At 34.3% G+C, this 20,164-nt stretch overlaps 1 protein-coding gene across 8 annotated transcripts in view; it reads right to left on the reverse strand.

Annotated features, from left to right (window-relative positions):
* The window catches only part of FHOD3 (formin homology 2 domain containing 3), a 740,814-nt gene that overhangs the window by 351,472 nt on the left and 369,178 nt on the right, over positions 1 to 20,164 (reverse strand). For all 8 annotated transcript variants that reach the window (XM_074203815.1, XM_074203820.1, XM_074203819.1 and 5 more), the window contains exon 4: positions 9,017 to 9,084. In XM_074203815.1, coding sequence (XP_074059916.1) covers positions 9,017 to 9,084 — 68 coding nt within the window. The remainder of the gene's footprint in view (positions 1 to 9,016; positions 9,085 to 20,164) is intronic.

Here is a 20,164-nt window from a genome sequence, read left to right on the forward strand (position 1 = left end):
CTCTTCTAGTTCTTATCATTCTAAGTTTTCTTCATTGTCATTCCATTCTACAAATAAACCAAACAAGCCCCAAACCAAAGACTGCCTAATGTCCCCAGTGACCCATAAAACACACACACATACACACATACCACCACCACCAAAAAAAAACAGAGTTTTCTGAAGAAAAGGTAAAACTTCCCTTCTCTACTGGTTTCAAAGTATTTCCTCTCATTTGCTAATTCACTATAGAAAGCCTCATATGAGCTCTTCTTCTTCTGAAGATTCTGCATACTACACACTACATTGGTCTTGAGATGGCTAACAGTGTATTCATTATAATGAATTCTGTGAAAATAAAACAATTTAGAAATTCCATTATATTAATTAAAATTGGCTTTAGCCATACAACTCTAATCCATTGTTAACCTATGTGGCTGTACCTTTGTTATTTTTATTATTCATACCAATCCTATCTGAACATTCAGGTATTAAATTTATAATAAATCTGATCTTTCAGTAGAAATCTTGGTGGAATGACATCTACATAGAAATCTTGTTTTCTGAACTAATGTCTATCAATTTGTAATATCTATAATTATTTACTGGACCCTGACTTCCTATGCCAGGTGTCAGAGCATATTTAAAGAAGAATAAAACATAATCCTGGCCTTTAAGTAGTTTATTATTTAGCTAGGGGACCAAACATGAAAGAGTAAAAACTAAGACAACAATAAAAATCTAATAACATTTCAATTTTTCAACCAAAGTGATATTGCAAAGGACTTCATGGTTAATTGCTCAATAAATAAAAGAAAATGAGGACAATAGGAGTTCAGAGGTAGCCAGGTTAGTTAGCTTCTATAATCTTAAATATTAGCCTTTCAACTCAGTCCTTCAGCTCCTGTCCTTGTTCAATTGTTTCAGTCATGTCCTACATTTAGGGTTTTCTTGACAAAGATACTGGAGTTGTTTACCATTCCTTTCTCCAGCTCATTTTAAAAATGAGGAAACTGAGGAAAACAGGGTTAAGTGACTTATCCAGGAGTCACACAGCTAGTAAGTATATGAAGCCACATTTGAACTCAGGTTTCCTTGATTCAGTGATTCCACTGGCATTCTATCTACTATGATACCTTCATCCTTATGATATCATTGGTCCCTTTCAAGAATTAAGAATGAACAACTAACCCATCAACCAACTGTCCTACTTTTTGTCACCAGGTGAACAACTTCCATCTACTATGTTGATCTACTTTTCTTGACCCAAAGATTCTCTTTCCCACTTCTCCATAAGTTGCTTCGATGGTTCTACACACATATAACTTGGGAAGTGATTTGTGTGAAAAGTCCCAGGCTGGGAGATGGAAGTTATATATGGAAATATTTTATGGTTTTTGTGTAGTTGTGGATACATAATTAACTCTAAGTAGGAACTATGGAAAGGAAACAAAACATAAAATAGTTGATCATTTATTCCATTTTTGCAACTCTTCAAAGAAGGTCTCTGCACAATTCACTTCAATATTTACCCCTCAAATGATGAAGAAATGAAAAGCTTGATCACCTTAAAAAGTTGAAGGATAGAGGTAAGGAGAGCAAAGCTGGAATTTCCCCCCCTCTTTCAAGACTCAAATATTTATTCTCTTATGTTACACAGAATCAATAGTTCTACTATTTAGTCATGGTTACTAACTGCCCCATTCCATTTGAACAAGAGATAAATTTCTTGTAGATACTTTGTAGTGCATTCATGCATTGAATATGATGTTGAAGGCTATTATATTGTAAATTTGTTCCAACCCTGAGATTCTGTGATGTGATGACTTTAAGATAATAAAGAAGACATCTCAGTAGGAATGAGCTTATAAAAAATTGAAAATTCTCCCAATGAATCTTTAATTAATCATCTCAATGAAGAAGAAAAAAGAGAGAGATTTGTCAAGAAGAATGTGACTGTGAAAGGAGTTTCTTGATGTGCTCAGATTTTCAAAGGTCATATACAGAAGTTGGATGGAGGGATATGTAACCAAGCTTTGTTTTTTTTAAATCTCTAAGAATATTAGCAGGAAAGATAAAAGCAAAAACTACATTAAGCTTCTAAATAATGCTATAAAGTCAACAAAAGCAACTTAGGCAAGGTAGAAATAAGAAAACAATAAGTGCTAGCCTTTACCTGATAGGGTGAATTTAATAGTCTTAATAAATAGAGAAGAGGGGGAAATGTAATTCTAATTTTGCTTCCATAGTCTCTCTCAAATAAAACTTTCTTCAATCTATGAAGTTGTTCATATATAACTAAGAAGGAATTGGAGCCCCAAATAGATGAAGATATAAAAAGTCATCTAGTAGCTAGGGTAAAAACTTGTGAGATGATATAGATGAACTGTGGAGTTGTGAAATTTTTTCTGGAAAAATAAATACAGATAAATTTGTCCTAATTTTCATAATGTTGTCTCTAACTTCAACATGTATTTATGAGGGAGCGAGGGAGGGAGGAGGGGGAGAGGAAGAGAGAGGAGAAAGAAGAGGGAGAAGGAGAGAAAGAAAGGAGAGGAAGGGAGAAAGAAAGGAGAAAAGAGGAGATTGGTAGAGAACACTGTCAGAAACAAGAGAGCTGTCACCATATTCTGCTACCTAGTTTGACTATATCTAAAGTATCGTTATCAATTTTGGGCATCATACTTTAAAAAAATTTAATATAAACATTTTCATTAGTCATTTTGTACAAGAAGACCAGAATAAAAAAATAAAATAAAATAAAATAATATCTTTTAGTCTGAATTCAATCAATATTTTTCTTTCTTTGAAGTTTAGATAGTATGCTTCATCATTAGTCCTTTGGGACTGTATTAGAAAGAAAATAGTTAAGTCATTCACAGCTCTTCATCATACAATGTTACTGTTAGCTGTGTACAATGTTTTCCCTGTTCTGTTCATTTCATTATGCATTGATTCAGGTAAATCTTTCCAGGTTTTTCTGAAATCATCCTGCCTATCATTTCTTATATCTCAATAATATCCCACCACAATCATATATCATAGCTTGCTTATATGTTTGTCCTTCATTTTCAGAAAAACCCATGATATCAGAGAGGTGATGCCATGACAAGCATATGAATTGGATTTGAGTGAGAACAGAGCTATCACTAGTCACACTTTCTCCTCTGTCCAATGGCCAGATAAGAATCGGGATGACTGGAGAAGGATGATATCCTTTTAATTTCCAATTCTTAGTTACCACAAAGAGCTGCTACTAATATGACAAAAAGGAAAATGTTGGATGTTGGAGGGACTGTGGGAAAACTGGGACACTAATGCACTTCTGATCAATTGTGAACTGATTCAATCATTCTGCAGAGTAATTTGGAACTATGCCCAAAGGATTATAAACCTGCATTTATTTTGATCCAGCATAGCACCATCCCAAAGACATATAAAAAAGGGAAAAGGACTTATTTGGGCATCACATTCTAAGAGCTACCCTGATCAACCCATTTAAGTATGTATAGAGGAGGGCAACCAGAATAGAAAGGAGACTAGGAACCATGGCATATGAAAAATGGTTAAAAGAATTGAGGATGTTTATTTATATTAAGAACCCACTATAGGGTAACTTATGGACTGTATATTACATAATAGCTGTCTTTAAATATATGAATGGCTATCATAAAAAAGTGAATAGATTTATTCTGTGTGATTATAATGAAGAGTTCTAGGAAGAGATGGTTGTGACAGGAAGACAGATTTTGGGTTTTACACAAGGAGAAAATGATTAAGAATTCAAACTTCCTAACAAGAGAATGGGCTGTCTTATGAAGTCATGAATTTACAACCATCAGTAGCTTTTCAGCAGAAGCTGGGTAACCACTTATAAAAAACATTGTAGAGGGAATTCTTGTACCTCACAGGGTTTCACAGGGCCACTAAGTGGTGGAATTGAGAATTGTACACAACCATAGGGATCATTTGAGTCAATCTCTTCCTGTTGCACATATGGAAATTTCAGATGAGGGTGTTAAACTGACTAGGAGACAATGGGTTGTACCCTAAACACAAAATGTAGTCTGACTCACCCCACTGGTTTCTGTCTTTCTTAGGTAGCATCAATTGATCTTTTGGGGATCCTTTACTTCCTTTCCAACAATTCAGATCCTTTGTTCTATTTAACCAAGGCCTTTCTAATTTTTAGGGTAAAAGCTGACATGATATTGACATGTCAATCAGGGTGGATCCATCCTCCTATCTGTGAAAATTTATACATGTTTAACAGTGAATTTCTAGAAACAATGCCTTAACCCAAAGAACAATTATGAAGATGGCAATTACAGTTGCTATGGCTGATGTGGAAGATGTTTCTGGATAGCTGTTTATTCTGAGTGCTCTTCAAGGTGGGTTTGTCTGTTTAGTTAACTGATAAATAGCTAGCTATTAAAAAAAAGATTTCAGTGACATATAATAAAAAGTGCTCAATTTGAAGTCAGAGGACCTAGTTTCTTTTTTCCTAATTTTAATATTTTATTTTTTTCAATTCTATACAAAAAATAATTTTAACTTTCATTTTTTATGATTCTGAATTCCAACCCTCCCTCCCTATCACTCTTGTTGAGAAAGCAAGTAATTTGATAAAAATTATACATTTTCATCAGAGGACCTAGTTTCAAATATGTGCTTTGCCACTATCCATCTGTGTTGCCCTGGAAATAACACTGGGGAGTGGCAGGGGTGGGAGGTGGGTGGGAATGAAAGAAGGTCTCAGTTTTTTTCAAGGAGAGCTGTATCACAGGTGGTACACATCTATAATCCCAACTACCAGGGAGGTTGAGGCTGGAAGAATCTCTTACACATGGGAATTCTGAATTAAAGTAGGCTCTGCTGAAAGGGTGCTACACTATCTTCTCATTAATATGATGGGCTTCCCACGCCAACTTGCCTAAGAAGGAACAAAACAGCCCAAATTGCAAATGAAGTAGGTCAAAGCTCCCTTATTTATCAAAAGAGGGATCAAGTCTGTGAGTAGCCCTGAACTTAGAGCCTGAGTTAGATGGGAAACCAGCATTTGTATAATAATGAGCATGATACTAATGATAAAAAAAAAATGAGAATATTGGACTGCATAATTTTAAAGATCCCTTCCACTCTAAATTTACAGTCTAGGATTCTCTTTTTATGTTTCTGTATATTTCCTGTATAAGGCCATATGTTGGATTTAAATATGCCCAGGATAAAGTTGAGGCATTTGGCCAAAAGTTATAACAACAAAGCAAAAATAAAAACCTCACCAATGTAAGTACTAGTACTTCTAATGGGATAATGGAAGGTTGGTGTTAAAGGAATAGTCAGTAACTATGGTTTATCTCCAAAAGGGAAAAATAATTTGAAAAAACCAGCCTAATTCTTCTGGCCCTACATGGAATAAAACCTTTATTTGAAGTCTATAATATTTTTGAAATTACATGGATGAGGAACTAGGGCTAAATTTGGGTAGGCACTAATGACATCACCTTTTGAACCAAAAAACCATAGGGAAAGCTCTAATATGTTATTCAGGTGGGGGGAAAATTTTGTGCAGTGACCTAAAAGTAAGAAAAGACATCTGTGCTTAATTCAGTTATTTGAGATAATCATGGCTTTGGGAGAAAGAGAAAATGGGAAGATATCATGAATTTTTGGAAAATTACTTTACACCCATAAGTAAAAAGGAAATAAAAAATAATTTTCTCTCCATCCATATCCCTTTCCACCACCATATGTTAAAAATGAACATTTAGATGAGCTCATGTCTAGTCAGAAAGTATTTCCAAGCATATAACAAATGTTTATTGCCTTAACTAAAATGTCAAATCACACATGGCTTCATTGTGCAAAAGTAATGACTAGTCCTCTCATGTAATATCTCCAGCTAATCATCATCATTAATACTGTATACAATTTTTAGCACATGACAAAGGAATATCTTTGGAAAGAAAAAACACACCTATACTACATAGGTTAATTTTACTTTATTGTGTCTCATTGCTGTCAATAAATTATTTTGGTTAGAATCTGGGGTGGTCCAGGCTTAGAAATTTGAAATCTTGACTTCAGGAGATCTATCTTTTACTCAATGAATATTGGTTGTTAACCTGACTTTTCTGTAGGGATGACAATATTTGCCCATCAGGAATTTTTCCAGGATACTGGAAAAATGAAATATTGTTATTAAAGTTGCTTAAGATTTCAACTAAAATATAAAATATTTAAAGCAAATTAATAATTATAGAAATAGGATGACATATTGGATAGAAACCTGGCCTCAGAGTTAGGAAGACCTGGGTTCAAATCATGTCTCTGAAACAGTTGGTAAGTCATTTAACCTTTTATTGTCCCAATAAGTTTTATAAGATTATAGATGCAAAATAGTTGTAAATCTGAATTGGTAGAGGGAGTTTCCTCACTTGGGATTCCCTATACCTACACTGAAATCACAAGTAGCATAAAAAAAAATGTATAAGACAACAAGGTCCAGATCACTGCACAGAATCACCAAGGAATTTCACAATCAGTTTAATCTGTCACATGGAAAACTGAATGAAGAATGTCTTATCAGGGCAGTTAGTGAAGAAGGAAGTGCACTGGCCTTGGAGTCAGGAAGACTTGAGTTCAAATCCAACCTTAGACACTTAACAATTACCTAGCTGTATGACCTTGGGCAAGTCACTTAACCCCACTGCCTTTCAAAAACTATTAAAATGTCTATTACCCAGATAAAAATAACATTGAATAGAATCATAAAAACTAATCCATCAGAACACTCAGTACAGGCACTGTGGATAGACAATGAATTGGGCCTATAATTAATCAGGAAGAAGATAACAGGCTGAATTGCTTTGAAGAAAATATTGAGTGATTTAATTGACATCAGACCTCTTCCTGAAATTAAAAAAATCACTATTCTTCTATTCAGCTCATACAGCTTTGAGCTGTAGACTAGTTCAATTTCAAAGAATTAATATTGCAAATCATCTGAAAGATATTGTGGAGATCAATGCATGAGTATGACACAACATATTAATAATGAAGAATTAAGGAGGACTATAAAGGATAATCTAAAATATATGGCAGACTTGAAAAGTAAATATTCTGGTGAAGTAGCAAGTGTCAGTGATAACTACTGGTTAACCTCAATGCTCCCTTGGTATCTATACAATGCCATAGTTTAGAGAAGGCTTTCAGAAAGGGGAATATTTAAGAGCAAAGTTGGGTAAAAGTCACATAAGATGAAATGGTATAATAGGCTGCAATCTACCCGATCAGAAGTGGTCACATTGCTGAAATCACAGAGTTCTGTGCTGTTGGGCACTGCTGGGATAAAAAGATGAGTAAGACATGGTTCCTGCCCATAATTAGCCTATTAAAATAGCTATGGGGTGGAGTTGTGAACTGATTCAACCATTCCAGAAAACAATCTGGAACCATGCCCAAACCACTAATAAAGTGTGCATACTCTTTGACTGACAATGCCACTGATAGGTCTATTTCCTGGAGATATCCAAAAAAAAGGGAAAGGGAATTATTTGTACAATTATATACAATTATAGCAGCTCTTTTTGTAGTGGCTAAGAATTGAAAATCAAAGGGATGTCTATCAATTGAGGAATGACTAAACAAATTGTGGTATATGATTCTAATGGAATATTATTGTGCTATAAGAGATGCAAGCAGGATGATTTCAGAAAAACTTGAAAAGACCTATATGAATTTATGTATAGTGAAGTGAATAGAACCAGGAGAACATTGTACAGAGTAACAGCAATTAGAACTCAATAACTTAGCTATTTTACCAATACAATAATCTAAAATAGTGCCAAAGGACTAATGATAAAATATATTATCTATCGCCAGAGGAAGAACTGATATCTAAATATAGTCTGAATGAAGCATGCTACTTTTCACTTTCTTTCATTTTTTTCTTTTATTTGAGTCTTTTTGTACAAAATGACTAATATGGAAATACTTTACATACTTGCACATGTAAAACCTATATCTGATTTCTTGCTGTCTCAGGGAGTGGAGAAGGGAAGGAATGAGGGAGAGAGGGATAGAATTTGGAACTCAAAACTTTAAATAAGAATGTAAAGAAAAGGTGAAAAATAAAATAGCTATGGGGATAAGACAATTACAAAAGAAAAAATTATAGCTAAAAACATCACAAGAGATGAGTCATAAATATAAATTAATGAATGAAGGGAAAGGCATTTATTAAATGTTTATTCTATGCAAAATACTCTGCTAGACACTAGAGTCAAACAGAAATCTAAGATAGTCTCTGTTCTTAAGGAGTTCACATTCAAATGATGAAGTAAATAAAAACTGTGGAAGTTGAAAGGAGGAAATATATTCAATTAGTGTGTGCAAAGTCTTCACAGAGGAATGACATTTTTTTTGAGCCTTGAAGAACAAGAAAGATTTTTACAACTTTAGGCAAAAATCATGAGAAGAGACAAGGAAGAATGGGGCTTTTTGATTGGAGAGAGCATGCATAGAAAGGTAATGTGAAATAAAGTTCAAAATGTGGGTTGGTGTCAATACTATAGATGGACTTGAATAAGACAAACTAAGGAATTTAGACTTTTTAGGCAATAGGGAGTCACTAAAAGTTTTGAAGCAATAGAATTTGGTGGACAATAGTAAATGGTCTTGAGTAAACAGTAGAGGTACATTGTTCTGACAGAATTTTTCATGCCTTTTCAGACATGCCTCTGTTGGATGTCCTCAGAAAAACTAGATTCTCAAATATGGGTATGAGATCAAATCTTTTTAGGTGAACCTGACCTACCATAATTATTTGCTCTAAGCATGGGAGAATAGGGAGTAGTTTGCCTCCATAAGACTGACATTCTCAATTTTGAATAAGCATTTCTTTACTAATTACAAACAACTTTTCCTATTTTTTCCTAGAATGGAGAACAGATTTATCTGCCTTAAATTCTTTGGGCATTATAGCTAACATATCAACACTCTCCAATAGAAAATTAAGTCAAATCTTTTTTTTTACCTGAAATATCTGTTTCAAGGAGAAAAGAGCTCGTCTTAACTCTCGTCCACTGGAGTTGTACAGCTTTTCTGAAATAAAGAAGATAACAAATGACATCAGTTTCGCTGCCCAAAGGTACAAATAAGGCACACTGATTATTTGGGTTCATTATAAGAATCACTAGTGAAAAAAGTAATCAGAACTAAGAAAGGACATATAATTTAGCTTTTTAACAACATAAAGAAATTCAAATTGAGTTTCATAATTGAGGATGGGGTAAAGAGATAAAACACTATTTAGTGGCTCATTCTCAAGCTTTCAAGAGTCATTCATACATTAATAACACCCAAATATATATCTGTAACCCCGATCTCTGTTTCTCTGTCTCTGTCTCTGTCTCCATTTGTTTCTCTCTCTCTCTCTCTCTCTCTCTCTCTCTCTCTCTCTCTCTCTCTCCTTCCCTCCCTCTCTCTCTCACACACACATACACACACAGCTCATTCCCAAACACTTGTAATCGAACTTTGAGTTTTCATATTTCCCTCAAATGAGAACTTCTTTGCAATTCATCCATTATTTTCATTAAACTACTATTTTCTCAATCTGTTTTGATGACTCCTTCTTTCACGCTCCACATTAGTCATTTAATCAACAAAAGGGTTTTACTTCCTATAGCTGTGCCAAATAAGCACTATTAGGCACACAAGAGAGGGATAAGATAAACATGATACTTGCCTTCTATGGCTATATGACCTAAAAGTGAAGATAAGACTTCTACTATACAATTGCAGAACAGTACAAAGAAATAAAAAATTAAAAATACAGAAAACAAGCTAAACTTTTTAGAGATGAATCTCAATTAAGATCATTGTCCATTGAAAATATTCATGTGTAAATCTCTCTGGGAAAGGACAAAAGAGAAATTATGCAGGACAGAAATAGCAAATGAATTAGGAGCAGCATATCATATGAAAGGGCAGCCAGATGGTGCAAATGAGTGCTAGGTTTGGAGTCAGAAAGAGGCATCTTCCTGAATTCAAATCTGGCCTCAGACATTTAATAACAGTGTGACTCTGGGCAAGTCATTTCACGCTGTTTTCCTCAGTTTCCTCATCTGTGAAAAAAAAGCTGGAGAAGGAAATGGCAAAACACTCCAGTATCTCTGCCAAGAAAAGCCCAAGTGCAGTTATGGAAAGTTGGTCATGCCTGAAAAATAACTAAATGACAACAAATTATGTGAAAAGATAAGAAGTAAAGCATGTAATAAACACATCAGACAACAGTTGATCCTTGTGGTACACCAGAAGCCAAACAGAAGACCAAAATCTAGCTGTCCAGATAAGCATGAAAAGGCCAAGCACAGGTTGAAGGATATTCAAGTTCAGTGTATGTGTGTTTGAAATGGGATGTGATAACAGATATGGATGTGAATATAATTAAGTGTTGGATTATGTGGCATTAATCATATGTACAACCCTGTTAGATTTGAGAACCCCCGGGGGGAGGCAGACAGCTGTGTGGACTGAAGACATTGTGTTTGTTCAGCTGTCCTCATTTGCTAATTACTGCTCCTATCTCTTTAGCAATAAAAGTATTAAGACATGTTTTTGATCATTTTAGGTTATTAGCTTGCTCTTGTATGTTTTTGTGACAAAAGACAGTGGGTTATCAGTAGGACCAGGGATGACAGAAGATAATGTGGCAGGATTCAGTGTGTGAATGTATGTGAACTGGGGTGACTGGATACTTAAGTCTAAGTGAATGAATGAAATAGAAATCAAGAAAGAACAGACTGTGGATCATTTTGAGTGGCCAATGGAAAATGGCCATAGAGAAGGCAGCTTGCATTTCAATTTTGTAAATTGAGGTAGCTGGAGGAGGTTGAAATCTTCCACTATAGATTTGAGCACCAAGACTCCATGTATTTGGATTCTAGTGCCATCCCACTGAGCAATATTAACATCTGGGAATCAAGAGGAGAGTATCCTTGCAGATGTAGTTATCAGATAGCAAAGTTATAAACCCTGAAATGGGAAAAAGAAGACACCAATTCTGGATGTCAGACATGGCAGAAGGAGGGGAAGAAAGGGGAGGTAAACTGAGGACTAGAGTAGGAAGAAATCAGTGTGACTTGCTGTATAGACAAGGATTGCCTCAAGAGAGGAGGTAGGCTTGGAAAGGAATAATGAGAAGAATTGGAAAATACTATGAACAAAATTCTTAGAGGAAGGAATTAATTCAGTGGGTATACCAGTGTACTATCATGGTATTTCAAGTGTTCTGCCTGTTTCCGCTAACCCTGCCCCATGGGGTGGGGAACCTTTTTTCCATCAAGGGTCATTTAGACAGTTATAGTATCATTCGAGGGCCATACAAAATTATCAGCTTAAAAATTACCCTTCTCTATTTGGTCAAATATTTAATTAATTCACTCCCCAAATACTCTTAGGTTTATTTAATTTTAAGTCCCTCCTATAGTTGCCTTGGCAGTTTCAGACCAAATGATTTCTCCAGCCTTACATAGATTAGATGTTTCCCCATACCTGCATTAATTGATCCTCCACCTATTGGTTTAGCCTGAACTTTTCCCTAGAAATAATACTGACTTTGGGGTATAAGGTTATTAGAAGGAAACTGACCATAGTAGTTTTCTAGCTCAATATCTAGTCAGTTTAATTGTTTAATTGTTTAATCAATTAATAAACATTTATTAAGTACATACTATGTAATGGACACTGATAAATGCCTTACAAGTATTACCTCATTTGATAATCATAACACTGACAGATACAATTATTAAATATCCCCATTTTGCAGCTGAGGAAACTAAAATTAAATGACTTGTCCAGGGCCATAGAGCTATTTATTGTAAGAAGTCACATTTGAACTCAAGATGATAAGATTTCCTGCCTCCAGGAGGTCCTCTATTCACTGCACCATCTAGCTTCCCCATAAACTAGGTACTGGGTGACTTATGCAGAGGCTCAAAGCTAGTATTATTCTAACCCAAACCCCCGACTCAAAACCTACTTCTCTTTCCAATCTATTAGAAGCAATCTTTGCCTTAATTTACTCATTTTACAAATAAAAAAAACTTAGAGGCAGAGATCAGTTACAAATAAATCCATATCCATCAATATGTAAATAATTGTCAACAATTAAACTCCCTTATAGCCCTACCTTAATACCTCTAATCCATGATTCCTTCAGCATTTAAAGGGTCAAGTGATTCAAAAATAATACAGTAAAAATAATTTTTCCCTTGTGGCTAGAATTGCTCTGTAATAAAGCATGGAGGGTCGATGGAAAATTTGACTTTGCAACTTTTCAACTCCTTCAAGGTAGAAACCTTACACCTGATCTTTTGTATAAATTCAAGACAAAAAAGTGTCTTGGACATTCAGTACATACTTCCTAAATAGTTATGATCTTGGTTAAGATTTTAAGTAATTAAACAATGGTGGGAATGACTAAGTCCTAAAAAACAAAGCATAAAAGAGGCTCACAAGACACCATGACCTTTCTAGATGAATAGGGCTCATTCATCATTAAATATCAATGAATCAAAAAGGTCTGGAGAAGCCAAAAATGACCCTTTGATGGGAATTTATAAAATACCTTAAGTGTTGTTAAATTTCTGAAACTAGACAGAGAGGAAAGTGTGATTGTCTCTCTGCTAGATTTACCATTAATAGATCTCTTCAACTCACTAGACTTATTACTTCTTCCCTGACTTCCACTATTCACCATACCTCAAATATAGGACAAGTAAATCTTTGCCAGTACCACCTCCATCAAATGAGAATGCTGCTGCACATACCATAGAAAGATCATAGAAAAATATGGGGTAAGATATTCAATAGATGGCATTCAAAGGAAGGTCAAGTTTTCTCCAGTCCTTTCTAGATTATACTATAAGCGTTTTGAGGAAATACATACAATTTGGGTTGACTGCTTATGATATGATTTGGGGCTCAATTAGAATTTCTCTTTGAATTGGTATTTGCAGGTACTACTCCTACTATTAATGATAATAATAAGAATTAGCATTTATATAGTGTTTTACATGTATTATCTTATTTAATTCTCAAAAAAACACTAGCAGGTTTGAAGTAAGAATATCATCCCCATTTTACAGAATGGAAAACCAAGACTGTCAGCAGTTAAGTGGATTGTCTAAGACCACCCAGCCAGTAATTAATTATAACAGAATTTGAACCACCTAGATGACATATTATAGGGATGACTCACAATCCTTAATTCATATCTCCATTTTTTACAGTTTTCCTCAGTGCCCTCATTCTCTCACTTCCCTGCCCCAAACAAGCCACAATTGTGAAAAGGTCAGCAGAACATGAAGGTATGGTCACCTACTCTAACTAAACAGCCATTAGGGAACTTTTTTCAAAATATGAAATTCACTGTTCTAACAAACATTACTCATTTATTCCTTCTGCAGAAATTAAAAGGGTTTATTTCAACAAATCTGTCCCCATTGATTATTTGTACTGTATACCCGAGTCTTCAGTACTTATTGGTACCACTTAGAGTCCCCATCTATTTTATGAGAGTCTAAACAAAATTGTCAGCAAGTCCCTGAAAAAATACAAGAAAAAGATTCTTTTTCTCTATCAGCTAAAATTAAAAAGGGTACAGGAATATCTACTTTAATCTGAATGCTGAATCTACCTCAAAAAAGGAGGTAAGGTAGCATGACTAATTAAATGCTCTAGTTTTTGAAGGATGAAGCAAAACAATACTTATTTGTTGGTTTGAAAACCTACCTAAACCATGACATTCTTTCACTTTCACGGGTAAATTTAACACAGATTTATCAAATTCTTATCATGTTTAGGAAAATATCTAATTTCAATGTAGATAAAAAAATTAATTTTTATACTATTTTTATTTTATCCCCAAAGCTTATTATACTCTTTCCTATCATATATTCCACAATTTCAATGTTTCATTTCTGCTTCTGGTTCTGAAAATCTAATTCTGGTTTTTGAAAAAAATTTCTAAAAAATATGCCATTTGGGTCAAAGGATATGCAAAGACAATTTACAGATGAGGAGATCAAAGAATTCATAGTCACATGAAAAATTACTCTAAATCATTAATTATTAGAGAAATGCAAATTAAAGTTTCTCTAATTGGCTAATATGACCAGAAAGGATAATGATCATTGTTGGAAGGGTTGTGGGAAATCAGGGACCTATTACATTGTTGGTGGAGCTGCAAACTCATCCAACCTTTCTGGAGAGAAATTTGGAACTACACTCAAAGGGCAACAAAAATATGCATATCCTTTGATCCAGCAATACCACTACTGGGTCTATACTCTGAAGAGATGATGATGAAAAAAGGATAAAAACATCACTTGTACAAAAATATTCACAGCAGCCCTTTTGTGGTGGCAAAGAATTAGAAACCAAGTAAATGTCCTTCAATTGGGGAATGGCTTAGCAAACTGTGGTATATGTATGTCATGGAACACTATTGTTCTCTTAGAAACCAGGAGGGATGGGAATTCAGGGAAGCCTAGAGGGATTTTGCATGAACTGATGCTGAATGAGATGAGCAGAACCAGAAAAACACTGTACACCCTAACAGCAACATGGGGGTGATGATCAACCTTGATGGACTTGCTCATCCCATCAGTTCAATAATCAGGGACAATTTAGGACTCTTTGCAATGGAGAATACCATCTGTATCCAGAGAAAGAACTGTGAAGTTTGAACAAAGACCAAGGGCTATTAACTTTAATTTAGAAAAAAAAAAAACCTGACATCTTATTGTCTGATCTTGCTATCTCTTATACTTTATGTTTCTTCCTTAAGGATATGATTTCTCTTTCATCACTTTCAATTTGGATCAATAGGGGGAGGGAAGTAAGATTAGGGGGAAAATTATAAAACTCAAATAAAAACTTTAAAAATAAAATTTTAAAAAATGTTATTTAGGAGGGTAGGGCCAAACAAATGAATGAAAAAGGAAACTTTTAAAAACTCAGAGAAAAATATGCCATTTGAAGGCAATCTTCAGTTCAGCAAACATTTGTTATGCATCTATACACACTATGTGTGTATCCACTCTACTTTGCTGGGTTTTTTAGTGTTAAAACTGAGGATTCGTAGTGGATAAATCACCGGCCCTGGAGTCAGAAGTAGGGTTCAAATACGATCTCAGACATTTAATAATTACTTAGCTATGTGGCCTTGGGCAAGCCACTTAACCCTGTTTGCCTTGCAAAAAAGCCTAAAAAAAAACCCAAAGAAACAAACAAAAAAACCTGAGGGTTTCCTAGAGTCAATAAAGGAAATTCACCTTTAAGAACAACTAATTTCATGTTTATGGTAAGGAAATAATTATTATAGGGTTGAATTGAGGAGTATTTTGTTTTGCTATGATTTTTTTTGTTTTGTTTTCCCCAAAAAGAAATTCATAAGAATAAAAAAACAGAATCTCCACCCCCACCCCCCACAAGCAGGCCTCAGGTCTGTGAGAGATTAACTGAAATGAGTTACTCCCAGGTGTGGAAACTACCCTCACCAAATGGCAAATTGGCCATTCATCTAAAACTGACCTTCTTAAGCAGTTGCTTGGGACAGTCAGAGGTTAAATGGCTTGCAAAGAGTCATACATATAATATGGCCAGGATGAACTTGAACTCAGTTCTCTTTTTTCATAACTTCCCGAGGTTATCACACATCATTCCCTTTCACATATGCTGCTGTCTAGCCAAAAATGGCCTTCTGCTGTCCCTCACACACAACATTCTATCTCTTTGTCTGCCTGATTTTACACAGGCTCCATAAAGTCATACCTGGAATACTATCTTCCTTCTTCACCTCCTCAACTCCCTTAAGACAGTTAGGAAACCTAGACATCCTGAGTTCAAATCCAGTCTTAGATATTTACTAGTTGTATAACCTGGGCAATTCACTTAACCCTTGTCTACCTCAGTTTCCTCTCTTGGAAAATGAGGAAGACAATAATAGCACTTCCTTCCTGGGATTGTTATGAGAACCAAATGAAATAAGCTTAGCACAGTGTCTAGTGTATAAGAGGTGTTAAATAAAACATTTTTCTCTCCTCTGAGAATCCCTAGTTTTCTTCAAAGCTTGGCTTAAGGATCACCTTCAATGAGGCATTCCTGATTCTTTCAGGTGCTAATGCTTCTCCCCAACTTCAAAGCTATACTTTTCATATATTTTGTGTTTATATGAAAATATCATCTTCTCAACTATTCCTCTTACATGCAATCCTCCTGCTCCTTGAGAGCAGAGATTTTTTTGTTTTTGTATTCCATGCCTAGCACAATTTTTAAAACACATTAGGCATTTAAAAAACAAAGTTGATTGACTGGATTCTAAATCTAGTCCTTCAAACTAATGAACTGTCTCTCACCAAGATATTTTATGAAACTGGAAAAATCCTGAGTTAATATCCAGACCCAAGGTTGTTTTGTAAGAGAAGCTTCCTCAGATCATTCAATAGTACCTTTAAATTGAGAGGAATTGAATTGAATTGACCACCAACTATAATTGGTTAAAAAAAAATTCTCAAAAAACAATGAAAGTTAACCTACTGCTAATTTTGATATGTATATGTAAAAAAAACACCCAACTTTCAGCAAATGACTTTTATTTTTATAAAAAGCACTGCCATTCCCTTTTTTAAATGATAGGCTGGTATTTGGTTTTGTAAAACAGGTAGAGATTCCCAGTTGCCTTGACTTTTTCAAAGTAAATTTCCACTCATTTGTTTTATCCTATTAAATATGCTATTTCAAGCAACACTTAGCTCTTATTATAGTATTATGTTCTTTTTTTTTTTGAGGAAGTCTTCTTCACTAACTACTCATGAAACATATTTAACTTAAACTCTAAAGTTAGATTTGTTCTTTATAATTCCACTGCTCAAGGATTCACTACATGCACAAGAATATCACATATTTTGGCTCAATAAAAAAGCATGTCAGAAATGATTTTTAAAAGGCTATTTAAAAACTTTTATTTTTTTTGTTTCATGTATTATAAAGCACCAAACTATTCCTATACTAGAAATTCTGCCATCTGGCATTGGTTATATTATGGCATTTCCCCCCCTTTGTTCAAATTACTGGCAATGAAATTTCATTTTAATCATAAGAGAACATCTCTTAGCATGCTAGAAATCTTTGATTTGTCTGTTTAATCAACTTCTTAACAGATGTCATGTGTTGGTCTCCATTCTCAAAAGAGAACAATATTGACATTCCACCATGGATAAAATAACAATTAAAAATTCATAGAAAAAGACAGATCAGATAGCCAGATCTGTGTTTGGTGTTTTTCTAAAAGGAAGATAACTCCATTTTTTAAAGATTAAACAGCACATAACAAAATGTAACTGGAAAGGTTAATTAAAACTCATCAAACATAACTTAGAAAAAAAAATTGCTCACCCCCCAAAAAAGTCTTTAGAAGTTTCATACTTGATTTTCTACTCCAGCAATTTTAATATATATTTCTTAAGACACCATCATTTACCCTCTGGAAAACAGGTGGTTACTAAATTTATTATACTCTAAAAAGATCAAAAAAAGAGGAAAAGGACCCATATGTATAAAAATATTTATAGCTGTCTTTCTTATAGTGGCAAAAAAAAGAAACAAACCTGGAAACTAAAGGAATACCCATCAACTGGGGAATGACTAAACAAATTATGCTATATGTATGTAATGAAATATTATTTCATCTTAAGAAATGTTGAAAGGCATGTTTTCACAGAAACAGAGGAAGACATGAATTGCAGGGGCTGACAGCAATATTAGAAACACAATTTGAAAGACTTAAGAATTCTGATCACTACAGTGACCAATCATGATTCAGTGGTAAAAGAACTGATGAATTCTAGCTAAAGAATGAGATATATATTTGGATCTAGGCAATGAGGGAATTTGTTTTGCTTTGACTAAACATATCTGTTACAAAGATTTTTCTTTTTCTTTTTCTTCCATTGAAGAATGGGGGGGGGGGTAAGTCCTGTGAAGAAGAGAAAATAAATGCTTTTTAATTTTTTTGAGTTAAAAAAACAAGCAAAAGATTTTTTTTAAAAAATAGGTTGTTTTGGAAAGCTTATGAGAAAGTACTTAAGTACTAGATAAGTGGATTCCTATATTCATCATAATTATGTAAAGGAAGGTTTAGGGAAGAAACACAAGTACAATATAAGCAGTGTGCAGTATATTATTAAGATTTACTTCCCTCTAAGAAGTAGTAAGATATCAAGAAGGTTCACTGATCAGAAATGGCAAGTTGGTTCTATAGGGAGAACAAGGGATGACAGAGGGACAGTTGTTAGAAGACTTTTGTCATACTGGTTAAATTTTCTATGGAAAACTGATGGAAGGAAATTGGACAGATCTGCCAGGGACAGGTTACATTCTCACCCTTAGAAGAGGATACCACATCAAGGAGATCTCAGAAATTGAAATATAGGAAAAGGCTCACAGCTTAGTAATTTAAGTTTTTCTGTTCAAAAAAAGAACTTTACTTGCTTAATACATAATTATTCTCTACAAAAAAAAACATGGAATTCTTTGCTGACATTTTAGTATACTTTGTTCCTTCTTTATTCTCTCTCCCATTGAGTTTATTTATTATATAGAAAGATTCTTGATGCAGATAAGAGATGGCTTCAGCATTCTTAAAGAATTGGCATGTTCTCTATCAGTATATATTTTTCCAGGACTTTATATCTTTGGTAGGTTGAGGATAATATAGAAAACCAATTTTTGTGAAATGAAAGAGGTTGAATTATTTAACCCTAAAATACTTATAAGAAATAACATCTCAGGGGCAGCTAGGTGGCTCAGTGGATAGAGCACCAGCCCTGGAGTCAGGAGACCTGAGTTCAAATCCAACCTCAGACACTTAATTACCTAGCTGTGTGGCCTTGGGCAAGCCACTTAACCCTATGAATGTCTTGCAAAAACTTAAAAAAAAAAGAAATAACATCTGATTTTTTAAAACATGAAAATTCAGAAGGTAAATTTTTTAATTACTTGTAATTACTTTTAATCATCAGTACCTTGATGCTTGGTTAAATATTTCTTTGAACTAAGGAAATAGAATTGAAAATAAAAATTGTTTTTAAAAAGTTATTAAGAGATTTGAAGAGTTTTGAAATGAAAAGAAATGAGAAAGATCAGAAATCAAGTCATATGTCCTAATTTGGTATTAGTGAAAATATCTTAGTCTCCATTTGTTTACAAAAAGTTAGTACACAATTGTCCTTCTCTTTTTCCGTCCTGCTATTTGCTTCCTCTATAAGGAAGAAGGTTTTTTTCCTATTTTCTTTCTCTACTTAGAATTCAGAGGGGATGCTGTGAAAGATTCCATAGGGACTTGGAGAGAGATGGGACAATGATCAGACATAGAGATAGTGGGGGGCCAACATGAAAGCTCCAATGGAGCAATATGTGTGTGTGTGTGTGTGTGTGTGTGTGAAAATAAGATGGTTATTCGAATAAAACTGGCATTTTAAGCCCATTACAATATTGCTTCAACCTATTTTCCCTGGGGTTGGGGGGGCAGATTTTAACTGAGTCTTGAAGAAGTTAGGAGTTGGTGGTAAGAAGGGAGTGAATGGGGTTCAGTCACTGAAAAAGCAATGGAATCTGGAGATGGGATGTCTCATTCTAAGAAGAGCAAGAAGGCCACAGTCATTAGATCACATTAGATCATAGGAGACTAAAGAGTAAAGCAACTGGACAGATAGTCTAATCATTTTTATTACAGTCTCCCTTGACCTCCAAACTTTTTTCATCATGTCACTTTCTTCCAAACTCTAATTTCAAAAAGTAATATTCTCCTTCAATAAATATACTATAGAGAAATATTAAGGTGTGTGGTAAAAGGATCTAGACTGGAAATCAAGCAGTCTGAGTCCTAACTCCTTTATTTACTGGGTTTGGAACAAGGGCAAGTCAGTCTCTCTGAACTTCAGTTTCTTCTTCTGAAATATGGGAATAATATATATATATATATATATATATATATCTTATAGAATGGTTGGAAGATGAGAACTAAGTAAAATTTGAATAATATATAGATATGAATTATAGACAAATTATTACAAGAATTGAGAAGAAGCTTGGTACTTTGGATAGAGAGCTGGCC

The sequence above is a fragment of the Macrotis lagotis genome, chromosome X (genome assembly GCF_037893015.1).
Source record: "Macrotis lagotis isolate mMagLag1 chromosome X, bilby.v1.9.chrom.fasta, whole genome shotgun sequence".
Taxonomy (NCBI): Eukaryota; Metazoa; Chordata; class Mammalia; order Peramelemorphia; family Peramelidae; genus Macrotis; species Macrotis lagotis.